General features: G+C 41.1%; 1 protein-coding gene across 7 annotated transcripts in view; it reads right to left on the bottom strand.

The window, feature by feature from the left end:
- Positions 1–17,570, bottom strand: part of AMBRA1 (autophagy and beclin 1 regulator 1) — a 181,265-nt gene that overhangs the window by 101,593 nt on the left and 62,102 nt on the right. For 3 of the 7 annotated variants that reach the window (XM_039226730.1, XM_039226732.1, XM_039226735.1), the window contains 2 exons: positions 10,140–10,226; positions 5,471–5,650 (listed from right to left, as the gene is read on the bottom strand). The exons of 2 other annotated variants lie outside the window; for them this stretch is intronic. In XM_039226730.1, coding sequence (XP_039082661.1) covers positions 5,471–5,650; positions 10,140–10,226 — 267 coding nt within the window. The remainder of the gene's footprint in view (positions 1–5,470; positions 5,651–10,139; positions 10,227–17,570) is intronic. 2 more of the 7 variants (XM_039226731.1, XM_039226736.1) reach the window with 1 other exon arrangement.

Genomic DNA, 17,570 nt, shown 5'->3' with positions numbered 1-17,570 from the left:
CTCAAAAATAAATAAATAAAAACTTTTTAAAAAAATGAATAAACCCACCTTGTAAAAGAAGCAATCAACCACTACAAAACTCAAGTAAGTGAAATTATTGAAAACTCTGGTAAAAAGGAAGAGAACAGTTCCTTATTTCATCCCCCTTTAAGAACTACTTCTGTACAACACCACCACTCACCAAATACAGCAGGCTGCCTGATTCCTGACTGTTCTAGCAGATTCCAGTCTATAAAGAGAATAGCTTTAAAGTGTGTTTCCTGAGAATTTTTCTTCTACTTCTAATATCAAAGAGTCTATGGTTTGTAAGTTAAAGGAAGGAACAAAAGCAACTCCTCTTCAAAACGAAGTAGACAAGAACACTCTCTAAAGATTTACCCTTCCCTTTCTTGGCTACAGTTATGTATCTGTTATTAGTAGTCAGACTCCCACAAGAGTCCTGGAAATTCTGGGCACAGAAGAGAGAGCGGGAACAAGTACTACCAACGGCATTAGGCTTCATTCCACTGGAATTTCCAGCCTCAAGAACTTGAAGCAAGTATATGAGTCTCACAAAGCTGCCAGGGTTCTGCCTATAGACAGATGATAAGAATAGTATTATTTGGTTTCTAACATATCTTCTTTGTCATGGCTCAATTAAATTTCAGTTACGGGAAATAAAGCAGGTGAAGAATATTAAATTCTGAACTAAAAGCAAGCAACTCTTCTTACGCCGACCCAATCAGATGGCAGAGCTGAGGGACAGCCTTCAGGACTCTCAGTGACCTCATACACCAAAAAGACCTTTTAACAACATCCTTGCTAGAAGGTGTCTAGTAAGGGGATCATAAAAGGAGAAGCTCTTTCCACATGAGGCTCTCTGTACACGTGTATGTGGTACCACTAGAACACGTCATGCCAAACTAAGGAACCAGAATCCATCTCTGGCACCCAGGAATGACTGTCATACGATGAAACAGTTTTGCCTATTCTGTCATAATATGGACTTCTGGGTAAAAGGAACTCAAATACAACCAGATAAATTAGAAAAATGAAGAAAACAAATGTAATAGATCTAAAGTGACTTCATCTTAAGGCTGAAAGACTAGAATTCTCACTGAGATGTTTTTCCAAAGTAAGCCTAATGTCACAATGGTGAATGAATGACGAACTTGCTCTCTTCTGTGCTAGCAACAATTTTAAGTACTATAATTCCCCTATGGCCAGGATGTGTGGTGGAGATATTTGCGACTGATCCAATCTGAAGCTTCTCCACTTCTGTCATCAGCTCTGGGTATTCTTTGCCTTGGAAAGCAAAGCAGTTACAAAAAGAGGCAAGAAGTCTGGGCAGGAATGAGCTAGGGATGATTCTGGGATTATACATTCATTCAGAGTAACAGATAACATGAGGAAGGGGGTGAAGATAACAGGAACAAAAGACATATACCACCTCTTGTGCAGGCCTTAGCAACTTCTGGGACACAGCACTTAACCACACTGCTTCATAAAAGCCTCCCTCTCGTTCCAAAGGGATGGTGAAAATTAAAATGGCAATTTTCCTTATGCTTATTTGCCTATCTACATTCTAGCACGTGGTCTGGGCTCAAAAGCAGGCAGACAGCAATGTCAGGGACAGCCATACCTTTACCCTGCTTGTGAATATCTTTATGCAAAGACAGATGCTGAAGGCTTCAGGACAGATCTTCTGACAGCAGGTTTCTGGATGCCCTGTTTATGCATTTGATAAACACAGGGACCCTGCAGTCTCAATCCTGGCCACAGACAGAGATGAATGGCAGGAGATGATGCCTGCCTGGATAGATGGTCATTAATCCAGACCACAAAAGAACAGAAAATTTAACCTGATGCTGACCAACCTTCAAAGCTATCCTCCCCAGAGATAAATCTAGATAGTCTTCTTCCACAGCAAGCTCAGGGAGCAAGAGCTCAAATGAGGTTCTACATCATTTTTAAAGGTTTTTAAATCTGCAGGACAATAAAAGCCAGACACTAAATATGTTTGCTCCTATACTCAAATCTCAGACATGTCTGATTTTGGTTGTCTCTGTATCCTTATTGAAAAGAAAACAAACAAACTTCAGTGGAGTAAATACTTCATTAGATTATTATAAGAATTAAACAAGTGGCGCCAGATTGGCTCAGCTGGTTAAGCCTCAGACTTTGGCTCAAGTCATGATCTCACGGCTTGTGAGTTCGAGGCCCACGCTGGGCTCTGTGCCGACAGCTCAGAGCCTGAAGCCTGTTTCAGATTCTGTGCCTCCCTCTTTCTCTGCCCCTCCCCTGCTCCCACTCTGTCTCTGTCTCTCTCTCAAAAAGAAATAAAAACATTTTTTAAACCTTTTTAAAAAGAATTAAACAAGATTTTAAAATATATATAAAATGTATGTTAATATATTTATATGTATTACAAATACTTTGTATGTTATAAATTAGGATGCATATGAAAAATATCATAACTGATAACCTTTCATTCAATAGATGATGGAAAAGAATCAAAAAAGATGGGATCTGGGGACTCTATACACCTGGAGGGGACAAGGCAGATTATGCCAAAACACTTCCCGGCTTCGCAAATGGGGAGAGAACTGAAGATGTCAAATGGGATGGCAAAGGCAGGAGCAGGGTGTGCTGTGCAGGCGAGGAAACCAGCAGAGCAATTTCTCATAACAGCACCCTACGTGTCAGGAAGACTCCAGGCCCCATCTAACTTACCTGCTTCTCTATGCCTGAAAAAACTATAAATTATGATCATTTGAGCTTCTGACTTTCCTTCTAGTTATCAAAAGCTGAGGAAAAGGATTGGGGCAGAGAAATTAAAATGGGTTCACACAGGGGCACCTGGGTGGTTCAGTCAGTTAAAAGCCATCTGACTCTTGATTTCAGCTCAGGTCATGATCTCGAGGTTCGTGAGATCGAGCCCCTTGTTGGGCTCAGTGCTGACAGCACAGAGCCTGCTTGGAATTCTCTCCCTCCCTCTCTCTTGGCCCCTCCCCTGTTCTCACACATACGTGCACACTCTCTCAAAATAAATAAACTTTTTGAAAAATGGTTAAAATGGGCTGATCCATTCCTTCAATTCTCACCCATTCCCTTCTAGAGTACCTAGAGATTAAGAGAAGAGAAGCAGCCGCAAGCAGCACTCCGTTTACAACATGGGGAGGAGAGCAGGGGGAGAGCAGGGAAAGAGACAGAGAAAGAATGAACAGACGGTAACTCAGCATCAACCAGCCAGTAACATCCTTCACTAGGAGACCTGGACTACTAATATTGAGGTGACTAATCCACCACTGCTATTAAAAACAAGATTACAGTCTGCATCAGCTCAAAAAGAAAGGCAAACACCCTGGCAAGGGACCTTCAGAGGAGCATTAGAGAAATTAGCCCATTGTTATTAACCAGGGAGCAGCAGAAGAGCCCTAGGGAGAAATAATCGTAAGTCAGAGCATGAAAGGTGAAGAAGGCAATGTAAATTCAGGTCGTGCTGAAGCCAGGGGGAAGGTGAGAGCACAGGTGGGTTGTGGGGAGCACAAGGAGGAGGCAGTCTGACACAGGAAAATCGAGGGGGAAGGAAGGGGAGAGGGAGGAGGTGGTAGCAGAAGAAAGAGAAGGTAAGATGAGAACAGAACATTTTAAATGAACCCAGAACTCCATTGTGAAGGACAAGTCACGAGGCAAGATACAGCTCAAAGACATAAGCCCCACGTTTCACCACTGCAAAGAGATAACACGGCCTTCCAAACGTGCGTGGAGGGAGGCTGTGCAATCTGCACGGACTCCCAGAGCTCCCCAGGATTACTGAGGTTTTTCGGCGATAGTAAGTCCCAGCAGCTTTAGCATGCACTTGAAACTGGTTCTCTTGAATAGACCCCAGTGCTGGAAAAATAATCGTATCTGTAGGGGAACCTATTTCACTACTGGTGTCTGTCTGTATAAGGGAGTATAGTCTCTCCCCTCACTGCTGGTACATGCACCCACCGTCCCCTAGAGTGGACTGAAGGGAGAATGACACGTGCTAGGAGCCAGGAGCAGGGCCCCTGCTCCACGAGCCACCACAGCTGCTTCAGGACATCCCTGCATTTCTTTCACGTTTATATCTTACCCAGACAAATGAACTGCCTATTCAGTTGGTCTTCTGCTTCCAAGTACGTAATTGCTAGCGTGTTTAAGGATCATATCAGGAAGACAAATTGGTATAAAGGTTGTTTCCACCTTCTTAGTTGTCTTTGGCAAAAGATTTCTCCAACACATCTTAAAGCTCTATGGCAAGGTGGCTCTTGGAGAACTATCCATTCAGCTCACGGAAGAGGAAGGTCGAGGAAGAGGCAAGAACTCTTAACATCCCAGACCTGACCAGGTTATGTCAAGATAGAGAAGGAAAAAAAAGGAAAATGACTGACAGGCTGTCCTATTCCAATACTGTCACTAAAAAAAGGAGAAGAAAAAAAAAAAACTCAACCACCTCTCTCTCTCTTGTTTTGCATAGTTGAGAGTACCAAAATATAGGAATCAAAACAAGAACCAAGCGTCCAATTTGATATAAACCAGGAAAGGTTTCAGAATGGAAAGAAACACAGTGAATGGTTAGAAAGGTGAGGAGCAGCAGGTCAGAGATTTCAAACACAGCAGTGACACTGGGGTATTTAATCCTGTGCACAGGGCTGACCCTGATCCTTTAGCTCGCCCCCACCATCCAATCGACCACTCAAAAACACAAGAGCAAGGAATCACCTCTCAACCCACCACATTAGTTTGACAGGCAACTTTCAAAGGATCCTTCCTAATGCGGGAGGTGCGGGGAGAGAGAAAGTTTAGGCATTGGAGGAGAACTTCAAAGAATCAGTGTGATTCAAGGGTACAAAGGGACCTGTCTTTAGGGAAATCCAGATATGTCCTTTTTTTTTTTAATTGTTAACGTTTATTTATTATTTTGAGAGAGAGAGACAGAGACAGAGACCGAATGGGAAGCAGGCTCCAGGCTCTGAGCTGTCAGTACAGAGCCCGATGCGGGGCTCAAACTCACAAACCTCAAGATCATGACCTGAGCCGAAGTCAGACGCTGAACTGACTGAGCCACTCAGGCGCCCCCAGATATTTCTGTTATTTCTAATCTCTATACCTACTTCTGCTTAAGAAAAAATACCAACCATCCTTTCTCCCTGATGTTGTGAAAACAGGCCATGAGAAGCATTTCCACAGCCACCGTTCATGCAAAAGGGAAATAAAAGTGCTGCCTACGTAGCAGCAGTCATCTTCTCCAGCCTGGCCTGGCGAGTCAGCAGCACAATTGCCAGAGGGGGGCAGTGCCCTGCACATTTTAACCCCCTTCCCCTCACCCCATCCTGTACTCATACATAACAACTTCGGGGTTTGAAACAAGAAATGTCAACCACTGAGGCTTGGACTGTGGTCACCTTGGAAGCACACACAGCTTGGGAGGACAGGGAAGAAAGCAAGCTGAGTAGGTACTTACTCAAAGTCCTCAAACTCCAAGTCGGTTCCCTCTACTGATGGGCCCTGGTTGTCTGAGGAAGAGGAAGGGGTGGAGGAACGGAGCCGGTTCTGCTGATAGCGCATGGAGCGCTGGCGAATACTGTCTCTCCGTGAGAGATACTGGATCATCCTCTGGGCGTAGTATGCGGCAGGAGATAATCTGAGAGAGACAGAGATGGACAAACACAAACTAGCACTAATGTGGGGAATACTGTGAAAGACAGTAAAGCCAGCTCTTTTTGCTGAGGCCAACTCCGGAGACGTGAAAAATAAAGGGCATTTAACTCACCAGGAGGTCTGCACTGCACAATGTGCTTATCAGACTACCACCCGTGTTTCTGTTCTGAGAGGAGGCAAAGAGGCTGTGTAATCAGTCATCATCTGCTCAACAGCTGCCCCCTCCCAAGGGGATAACACCAAACCTTCCTTTTTTAGTTTCTTAAGGGACCCATTTTAGCTTCTCAGGGTGCCATTCATACAGATTTACAGCCTTCTTCAATCATCCAGATTCAAAATATAAGAAACGAAAAGGGACCACAGCCATCATATACAGGCCAGCTCTTCCTTCATTTTATACAGGAGAAAAGAGCCCAGGAGATGGCAAACCAGACGTGACTGAAGGAGGTGCCGCCTTCACCAGGTCTTCTTTCTTCTCCAACAAATCCACACAGCTCCATATATGTCCCAGCTCCCTAAAGGGAGCTCTATGGATTATTCACAGACAGTCATAACACAGAGAAAATATTCAGGATTGAAAAAGAGAGTTAAAATGTATTCAGGAAAACAAAATCTAGCAGGGAAGAAAAGATTTTTCTATTTCTTACAATACAGCATCCGAGGCTACATGGGCACTAAGCAATACAGAAGGCAATAGTTACTCCTTTTTCTGCTCCCTTACCATGGCTATTCTCAGTGGATAATTAGTCTAGACCACTATTCTGTGTCTTAGTGTCTTCATACTCCTGAAAATGTCTAGTGTCTCCTATAACTCACCACATTCCCTTTCTCAAGTTTTCCCTCCATCTTTTACAACAGTGCTATATACTAAGAAATTGAGAGAAGAATAGGAAAATTTTTTATATGATAATATGAAGTAGATTACTAAGAAATTTCCAGACTTAAAACTTGCCTAAGGTTATACACTTTGACTCGACAATTCCACTAGGAATCTTATCATACAGAAAAACACAAGGAGATATATATATATGTATGTATATATTGTTAGCATTAGTGAAAAACTAGGAAACATCCCAAATGCCCACCAACAGATTAAAGAAACTATATCCATACAAAGAAACACTATATAACTATTAAAAAGAATAAATCATCCCTATATACACAGAAGAAAAACCCTCTAAAACAAAAATTTAAGTGGGAGAAAAACTGAAGAATGGTATGCATATTCTAATATGTATATAAAAATATATGTATTTCTTTAATTGAACAAAACTAAAGGAAACACGGCAATCCTAATGAGGATCCCTGGGAATACTAACTTGTATAATGTTTGAACATAAAAGGAAGAAAAGCATTTATGTGTGTATACACACACATAACACACATATATTTAATGGAAATCTGGAAAAACTGATTGAGAATGGAAATAGTAACAGTTACATCCAAATGGTAGGGAAAGTATTTACAAAATCTTGCTGCCCTACATTTCCTTACCCCTGAACAAAGTTTCTGGGAAAACCTCAGTCTATCTATTGACTCAGGACAAAGGAGATTCTGCAGTCACTTGCTATAGGAACTAAGGTTGCCTCTGAAATGCCAGTCATCAGAGTTGGTATCCTTCTGGCCAATCATCAAATGGAATTCACAAGCAGGCCAAACGACAATCTTTGGAACTCAAAAGTCTTTGTTACAGAACTCTATACTGCATTTGGCATCCCTGAATCCAAATTATACAGCAGGTCAGCATGGGATACGCAGATGCCTTGGCCAAGATCATCAGAGTACAAGAACTGTTTCTTAAAACTCTCAATGTTAGCTTCCGTTTATCCATGTGGGCCCACTGCCATGCACTTTGCAAGGATGAACCAAGAATCCTAAATTTTCAAGAGACAAAAGTCAGCACTCTTGAGCTGTTCCTTTACTTACTAAATATGCAGAAATTTTCCAGAAGACAACCACTGATGGTTAAATTCTTAAGTCAACCAGACTAGAAAAGACTGTAAAAAACATTTCAAGAGCAAAATGAAGTTTCTTCTTCTGGAATGGATTCTGAAAACTGTCCATAGGTATACACATTTCTCAGTTGTTAACCCACCCTAACTAATTTGAAAATTGTATTATTGGTGATGGAAGTAGAAAAAATGTTGATACAGACAATAAGATTGCATTTTTATGTAAGGGCACAATTTTAGCAGTAGGTAACCCCAATTGTTTAATTTCACTATAGCATAGGAATTCCTTCTAAGCTACAAAACTGCATCAGTGGTAAAGAAAAAAGGATTCCTGGCACAATTATTAAATACAAGTACATCCTGGCCTCGTCTTTGTAGGTATCCAGAGGGAAGCTAAGGATCTGAATGCTGAATCATCTCACAAAGACTCTGACCTATATGTATTGTGTAGGGTGAAGTCTAAGAGGAAAAAGAAGTTAAACAACCAGCAGTGAGGTAGCAATCATCCTCCTACTGAAGAGCTGGATAATCACCAAACTCTAAAGTGTTCCAAGTAAAAATTTTTAATGTTTAATAAATTGCAAGTTTTCTTCAAGGAAGAATACTTTCCCCTCCAAGGAAACCTATTTTGTGTTCAGAGGGAAAATGTAAAAATAGCAACACCACAAAGTATGACACTTTCTGTGATAAAGAGATCTGAGTGGGAGTAAATAAAAGATTTATTACATGAAAGGACATATAACGGTCTTTAAGAATTACCGTTAAACTTTGTCAGGTTAAAAATTCTGGGGATAAGATTCCTATTGCTGTCCTTATTTTATAGCAAAAAGTTCTTAGTGTTTCAGAGTCATTTGATTGATGCCAAAAATTTCCTTCTCTTACGTAGGACTTATTACTTTCAAGTATGATCAGAGACATAAACTTCCATGTTCGGCCGTCATTTCAGTTGCCTCCCCACATTCCCTGATCCTTGGATTTGCCATTTCTGGGGTATAGAAAAGAAAGCAAGACAGGAATCTTTTCATTAGTCTCTCAGAAAGAATGCTCAGTATCATGACATCACTGCGGCCAGCAACAAAGTCACTCAATATCCCTAGAATCAACTTGGTCTACAGGTCTTTCTAGACTTGTAATTCTTAATCTAAAGCAAAGCTCAATGGAGCACCTGGGTGGTTCAGTCGGTTAAGCATCTTACTTGGCTCAGGTCATGAACTCATTGTTCGTGGGTCCAAGACCCGCGTGGGGCTCTGTGCTCAAAGCTCAGAGCCTGGAGCCTGCTTCGGATTCTATGTTTCCGTCTCTCTCTTACCCCTCCCCTATTCGTTCTCCCTCTCTCTGTCTCTCAAGAATAAATATATGTTAAAAAAATAAATAAAATAAAAATAAAGCAAAGCTCATTTAGCTTTTTCTAACCTATGTATTTGTTACCTTGCCAACCCCACCATTATAAATTACTCTTTCTTTTGGCAAAGCCTCACAATGTGCTCTGTTGTTGCCTAAATAATGTGACGGTTATCCCCTTTTGAGGTCATTAACAGAATCAGCAAGTCTGGCTGTAACAACACCAAAGGTCTGCTTGCTATAAATTAATGTTATACATCAACTTGACACCCCATCCTTGGTCCTCAATAACCAGTGTCAGATAAGGGTGGGCCTTGAACTCATCTACATGTTTTGTCGTTTTTGTAATTTTTTAAAAAAATTTCTGAGAGAGAGAGAGAGAGAGAGACAGTGTGAACAGGGGAGGGTCAGAGAGAAAGGGAGATATAGAATCTGAAACAGGCTCCAGGCTTTGAGCTGTAAGCACAGAGCCCAAGGCAGGGCTCGAACCCACAAACCATGAGATCATGACCTGAGCCGAAGTCAGACGCTTAACCTAACCAACTGAGCCACCCAAGCGCCCCTGTTTTGTTTTTTAAATCTCTTCAAGAACTCTTCAAATATCTTCTAATCACTGTAAGGTAAGCACTTTAATAAAATTCCAACTTGTTCTATTTGGTTACCTTTTTGTCAGTCATCTCTTCCTTTACGTAGCGTCCAAGAAACTGAACATCTGAATGAGCTTGATTTCTGCCTTTTGATAATCTAAATTCTCTCTCAAATGAGAGCAAGTAGGATTTTTTATTAGTTGGTTAGTTTTAATTTGTAAGTAATTTCCCTATTAATAAAAATTTGTTTCCCTTTTGGCTGTCCACCTGAATGACAACAGCCTCCCTGATTAGCAATAAAGAAGGATCCTGTGACTCTGCCAGTGGCCTCCTCAGGTCCCCTTTCTAAGTGCCCCACTTACAGGAATGAGCCCCAAAGGACAAGAGCTCAGTCACAACTCTCTACCATAAGAGGTTCTGTTCACTTACCTGCAACACTTCCCAATCACCTGAACCACCTGTCTCAAAACTGTAACTGAAGAGTAAAAGAGCACCAGGACCAGAGAGGCACAGAATGGGGCTTCCAACAGCTTGGCAACCCCAAGGGCAGCCCCTCCCCCCCACCTAGTGCCATTTCTCACTTTGGCCTTACCTCGCTGGGTCTGGGTAAATTGGGTGCTCTCTGGATCCTGCTCCATCATAACGGGATAATGAAATGAGGGAAGACTCCAGCAGCCTCCTAGCAGAGATTAAAAAAATGGCAATAATCCCTGTCAATTACCAACTCAGAGGTCATTCATAAGGAAAATTAGGGGGAGAGATAAATAACATCCCCCTCTGCAGCTAACTGACACCTGTTATCTGGGATCAAATCCTTCCTACAAACTAAGTACTTAGAGACATAAATAAATGAGCAACTGAGCTCCCACACTGGGTATGGCCACTGTATTATGCTGAATACTGCTCTTCAGTGAAAAATGAACAAGTGCTTCAGAGACATGATCTTATTTCTATTTGTAGTATCTCCAGCAGACAAATAGGAGGTTGGGATCAACACAGGAGGGGAAAATTAGGCATACTCAGAGAATATCATGTAGTGCCAACATTTATCTTGGTGTTCACTTCCTCCATGTTACCCTAATCCATACATATCATCTTATCTTCTACTCATTCTGCTCTCTCCACACCCTTTTTGTGAGAAGGAGTACTCCTCAGGCTCTCTTAACAACTGACAAAAATCTTTAATTATTTAATCTAGCCCAATCATAAGTTCAATTGATCATATATGATACACCCACATTTTATTGAGTACTTCTTTGGTGCCAGGCGAATACTAAGCATTTCACATATATTTCTTAACTTAAACCACATCACAATCTGGAAAGGTAGGCATTACTATACAAACATGAGAACACTGGGCCTAAAAATTAAGTATATGGCACTGTGGCACAGGGCTATTCAATGATAGCACTAGGACTCCAGGCAGGTAAAAAGTACGTACGTATCCACTGTGAGTCCAAGCTAGAAGGTGGGCTTTGTATTGCTGGCTCTTCCTGTTTTTAAGGGAAGCCACAAATCTGGACTTTTCCATGTAATCTCCTGACAGTTAAATTTTAGCTAAAACCTTTTTTCCCCTCTTTGTAAAAGGGCCGCTTTAAACACATCTGATAAACGTGGCCCAGGGCCCCCTCCCCACCCCCCCACTTTGCCATGTCTGCCACACTGCTTCCCAATTCAAATGTGCCTTGGCAGCCAATCAAGCTCCTGCCATAGAACACATTTCAAAGGAAATGGTCTCAGAAAGAAATGCATATTGTTCCTCTCCAGGAGCATCTTGCCTGGCTCTCCCGGGAACAGGTCTCCGGCTCCCTGCCAGACTCGTCTTTAAAGCAGATCTGGAGGATAAGGACAGCAGCTACCAATCTTTTCCAATTGAGTTAATTCAATTCACTGTTATTAAAACCAGCTGGCTTTAGGTATAGTCATGTGCAGTCACTTTATCCCAGCAACTGGCTCACCAAAGCATTTCCCCTAACAGCCTGGGAAAGAGATATAGCAGAGGCCCTGTCAAGCTGGCTTGCTACCTTTCCTGCCCAGGACAACCAACTGTTAAATGCTGCTTTCTATATAGACAAGGCCTCTAACCCTCACACAGAAGTTCCTCTGAACAGTCCTACTGCAGAATGAAGGGAGAGAATATTACAATGTAACCAATGAGGAAGAGAAGAAAGGAATAAAATACATCTCTCCAGTTGAAAACCTGACTCTTCAATGTTATCACTGTTTACAGTAGCAGGAATGCCGTGTTTCATCAATTCTAGGGGCCATCCTCCCATTATAATATGTCTGAAATTGGGATGCATCTTATAAATGTGTGACACAGTTTAATTGACAGTTTAATTTTCTCCTTTCATTAAGGGGTCACATAAAATAATGACTAAAATAATGGCATGTCTCTTGAGTTTTGCACTACACAATGTTAGAGGAAGGGGTGGTGAGAGGCACACAGACTGGAGAAAGAAGTGAAATTCTGAGAGGAGTATCTATTCAGGACATTTATGCCATCTTAGATAAATACTTGTTCACTACTAATGAATTAGTTCTATAGGAATTGGGAAGGTTGAAGAATAGAAGCAAGATCTGGGAGCAGCTGCCTTCCCTGGAATACCCAGAAGCTTGTTCCATCCCAAAATGCTCTGGAGTTAGTCCTGGGCATAACTGAGCCTTGTCATGGCTGCTTAGTAAGCAGAAGCCCTTTGGCAAAGAGCATCCTGCAGAGTGACCAACACATATCCTTAAGTACTTTCCACCTGGAAAATGATGCTACTAAGTTAGGAAGTCAACATTACCCCCTACTTCTATGCTAAGGCTGTGCCAGTATTCAGAGAGAGGAGATGACTTTTAAAGGATGCAATAAAGGAGATTCTTGAACTAGAAGAGTTTGGATTAGATAATTTTAATTTTAATGATTCCATTTTATGATCCTGCAAAATCTACTTCCCACCCTACTTTCCTATCTTAATTAAGAAGACTTCTTTAAATCAGGGTAAAACCAAAATGTTAAGCTTTATCCCTGGGGAGTCCCTGATGACGTTCTTTTGGAACATGCATCCCTTGTGCCTACTCACTACAGAATCTGCTAGCACCATTTGCTCCCCCAGGCAATACAATGGACTGGCAAGCCATATATATATATATATATATATATGGCATTTTAACTGCTAATACACAAAATCAGGAGAGCCAATTACTATGAATAGCACCCCCACACACTTATCATTGATTAAACATTAAGTTCTCTTCAATTACGAGTATGATCTGAAGGAATAAAAGACTCCTCCAATTGGCATTGAACAGAGAAAGAACCAGAACTACTAGATGAGTAAACATGACCACCATTCCTAGGAACCTCTAAAAAAGACCTTTCTCACCTACAGTTAGCTTCCTGCAAAGAGCCATTCATGGGGAAAGGACACAAAATGGGATGAGATGGCAGCTGTATGCCTTCTTCTCTGGCCACCACAAATGTGACTTGAATTAACCATCTGTTGTCTAATTCAACAATGGGAAATCAGGTAGGACTTAGGAGGGGCTCAGACAAGCTTATTCAAGCTTGAAGCTACCTTTTCATTCTGACCTATAATCACAATTTAGAAATGTTTTTAATTTTGAAAAAAAAAATTGTTTCTTTATTTTTGAGAGAGAGACAGTGCGAGCCAGGGAAGGGCAGAGGGAGACACAGAATCCGATACAGGCTCCAGGCTCTGAGCTGTCAGCACAGAGTCCGATGTGGGGCTCAAACTCACAAACCGTGAGATCATGACCTGAGCTGAATTCGGACACTTAACCAACTGAGCCACCCAGACGCCCCAAGAAATGTTTTTAAAGAGTCACTGAAACCCTGTCAAGGAAAAAACGAAAAACAAAAATCCTCTTTCTTTACAAGTTTGCCTGGTTCATTCTCGGTATCAATGGTGTCCAAGTGAAACACACAAGGGTTGTGCTATTTCAATCTACTGGAGAACAGAAAGAAAATATCAGAACTTTTGTTTTATAATGTATAACTATAATGTATAACACATACACATGGATTGCTAAAAAGCCTTTACTAACGGAAGTACTTTTTTTTTTTTAATCTGGAGACCACTGCTCTATCAAACTATCTCCTATTTTTAAGAAAATTCAACATTTAAAAGAATAAGCACAAATATATAAATATAAAAACCATAAATATGCAAAAACATAACCTTACTCATACACAGAGCAAAAGAGAGAGAATGATAAAGCAAATGTGGTGAAATGCCAACATTTAGGGAATATGGTTGAAGAGTACATGGGATTTCTTTGCACTATATTTGCAACTATCCTTCTTTTCTGAAATTATTTCAAAATTAAAAACATTCAACATACAAAACTGAAAAATAAACCACTGAAAACTAAAAAGAAAATGCTTCATTTTCAAAAGAATTACTCACTTCTTAAAAAGGATTTCTTCAAATATCAAGTTGCCCTAATGCCCCTAGGCAGGTTTGGTAAACTGCAGGCCCCAAGCCAGCTGTCTGTTTTTATATAGTTTTACTCAAACATAGCCACACCCATTCACTTATATATTGTCTATGGCTGCTTTGGAGCCAGCAAGGCAGAGTCAAGTAATCCTGATAGTAATAGCCTTAAAATACTTGCTACCTGGTCCTTTACAGAAAAAAAAATCTGCCCATCCCTGTTCTAAAATATTTGTTTACATAAAATCCCCTGAAAGATAAAGTGGAGTCACTAAGAAATGGAACACAAAAACCTGAAATCAAAGAATTACACACTAGAATAAAATACCAGACATTACTATTAAACCCCACTAAAATCATTAGTCAACAGAAACACAATTCATGCTGTAAAATTCCTAACACTGTATTTTATTTTACTTTGTTTCATTTTGAGAGAGAGAGAGAGAAAGAGAGAGAGCGAGCTAGAGCGCGAGCACACTAGTGGAGGAGAGAGGCAGAGGTGGGGGAGAGAGAATCTTAAACAGGTTCCACACTCAGGGCAGAGCCTGACACAGGGCTCGATCTCACGACCCTGGGATCATGACTTGAGCTGAAGTCAGGAGTCAGGAGGCTCAACTGACTAAGCCACCCAGGCACTCCACCCCTCTTACATTTTAAATGACTACAGTTATTTCTTCCTTCCCTGATTAATACACTGAATTTGTGCAAGGAGGTTCCCTAGATCCCCTATATCCTTTGATGACTAAGAAAGCAATTTAAAAAAACAAAACAGTGGAAAAGAGCTCTGAGAAAGAACAGAGTTGTCAGGGCAGATAAGATGGGTCATCTAAGAGAAAAGAACTTTTGTTTCAAATCCAATGGATATCAGAATTGAGAAGACTCAAAGAGTTTGGGTACTAGTCTAGACAGAATGAATAAGCTGGTGACAACTCTTCCTTACTAAACAATTATGTCCTGAAGATATTCTTTTAACTAGTTGTCAGATCACAGAAAAAAAAATCAATATCCTAAAGCAAACAAACATGTGCAAACCTTCTCTAATCACTGGAAAATATCAACTGCCAGAACTCTGTAACCTATAAGACATGTAAAGCCTGCTCCGAGAACCTAAGAGGCCACTGATGCCCCATGCCCAGAGAGTAATTTCCCCCAGCCTGGCTTTGATGTCTGTGTGACATTTGCTATTTGAGTTCAGGGGAGCCAAACCCAAAACTAATAGCTCCCTTCTGCCTAGAAAATAAAATTCCTCAGTTTGGTATCCAAAGCTCTGTAGCCACATTCCTCATTCCTTCGGAATGTGTGATTCACTCTAGCCTGGTGGTTTTCAAACTTTTTGGTCTCAGAACTCCTTTAACACTCTTAAAAATTATTGAGGACCCCAAGGAGCTTTTGTTTATACGAGTTTTATCTATCAATATTTATATTTGAAATCGAAATTGAGGAATTTTTAACACAAGCATACATTCCATCAGCCATCATAATGATACCTTGTTACACATCACACAGTGAAAACACCACTTAACACTTGTGAAACAGAGAACAGCTCAGCAGTATTACAAACACAGTTTCGACTTCAGGGACCCCAGGCCATACTTTTGAGAACCACTGCTCTAGCTAAACTAAACACACACCCTCACTATCTCATCTGTGCGTTTAGATTGGCCATTGCTTCTTTCTGGAAAGTTCTCCTTCCTCATTTCTGCCTTAAAAAATCCTTTTAATCCTTTAAGTCTCAAAATCCTTTAAGGCTCCTTCACCCCAAGTTTATTCTCTCTTCCCCAAGACCCCCATAGTATTCTGAAACCTCCCTTCAAAGGCCTCTACCAAGTCACCTTGTATTTGTTACTGATAAGTATGTTTTATCTCTGCTACTGGACTACAAACCACATGAAAGCAAGTACTGGGTCCAAGTCATCTTTCTGTCCCCATTAAAACTCCAATCCTAATTAACATGTTTAATAGGAAACCAATAAATATCTGTGAATAAATCAGCAGTCCTAAGTAGATTTGGAAGACTAAATAAGATCTGATTGCCCCTCACTGACCTTGTGACTTTCTGACAAGGATGCTAGATGTCCAAAAACTCACACTAAAATTCCTGAAGAAACAAGGTTTTCAGAAACTGCTTACATCACCCTTCATCCCTCTGGTCACTTAAGCTGCTCAGGTTAAAGTGCTGACATCGTTGTACTGATAAATGCAGTGCGGCCTGGTCCCTGGGAGGCTTATTAAATCATAAAGTCAGAGGCTGGCTACTTGCCTGGGAAACTACCACATATGCTCCTGGATAGTATATTGCTAAAAGAGACCTCATCGGGGAAAGAGGGCAATGTTTTCAGGGGGGATGGAGGGGCAGGAGGCCAAAAAAACTTGGATGCACTACTGCCTTCTTCATTTCTGAATCCTGCTCTGCAAGCCTCCAATCTCTGCCTTGGCGCATGCCCGGGCTGGGAGATGACAGCCCTTATTCTTTGTAAAAAATAATTGTGTGTTCTGAAATGACACCTCTATTATGATTTCCAAATTGACATCTCTGCTTTAAAGCGGAGGCATCCAAGCCTCCCCACTTCACACACTGGCAATTATCGTTTAAGTTATCCAACAATAGGCACTCATCTGATCACTGCAGGGCCCCCTACTTCTAGGGGTGCACTTATAGCACCAAGCTATTGCCACTGGAGCCTGGCAGGCAATTCCTGCCCCTGCTATGGGGTAGACCAAGGCAAGGTGGCACTGCTTAAAGCCTAATAATGTCACAGAAAACACAAACATACTATATAAAGAGCTCACAATGCCTGTCCTATTGGTTGGCCTTATTTTATTTTTTTTTTAATTTTTAAAAAATGTTTTATTTATTTCTGAGAGAGAGAGACAGCATGAGCAGGAGAGGGTCAGAGAGAAAGGGAGACAATCTGAAACAGGCTTCAGGCTCTGAGCTGGCTGTCAGCACAGAATCCAACATGGGGCTTGAACCCACGAACTGTGAGATCATGATCTGAGCTAAAGTGGAGCGCTTAACCAACTGAGCCACCCAGGCTCCCCATGCATTGGCCTTATTTTACTATCATCAAGCATAAACCATTCATGGGCTCAAAACACTGTCTTTCACCAGAACATCTTTACAAAATATTAACATATTCCTCCATGCCTCTGTGCAACAGATAGTAAAACATCAGAGTACAACATAATCACAGATACCAAAAGGAAAGAAGATGGAAACAGAATTCATATCTAGTATACAACTGTATATCTAGTTATACAAAGTCTTACCTGAAAAGTCAGCCAGAATGCTCTGGGAAAACCTGACCCTCTGCTGTTTGGTGGGTGGTTATTTTTAATACAATTATAAAATGATTGGTTGGCACTATGCTTTGCTCTTGTATATCCTCAACACATTACACTATAGTTATAATCTTTTAATTTATAATAAAAACTCACTTTTGTTAGCATCTGAACTCAAAGGCCCAAGGTGATCTACATGGACTTGTTTATACGGTCTCCAAATTCATTTTCCTGGCAGACTTGGAAGGTCTGCTCACAGAACAGACTTTTTTTTTAAATTAGAAATTTAGATCAGAGGC

This window comes from Hyaena hyaena, unplaced genomic scaffold (assembly GCF_003009895.1).
Source record: "Hyaena hyaena isolate Hyena2069 unplaced genomic scaffold, ASM300989v1 scaffold_23, whole genome shotgun sequence".
Classification (NCBI taxonomy): domain Eukaryota; kingdom Metazoa; phylum Chordata; class Mammalia; order Carnivora; family Hyaenidae; genus Hyaena; species Hyaena hyaena.
This window is presented reverse-complemented; position numbering and strand designations above follow the sequence as displayed.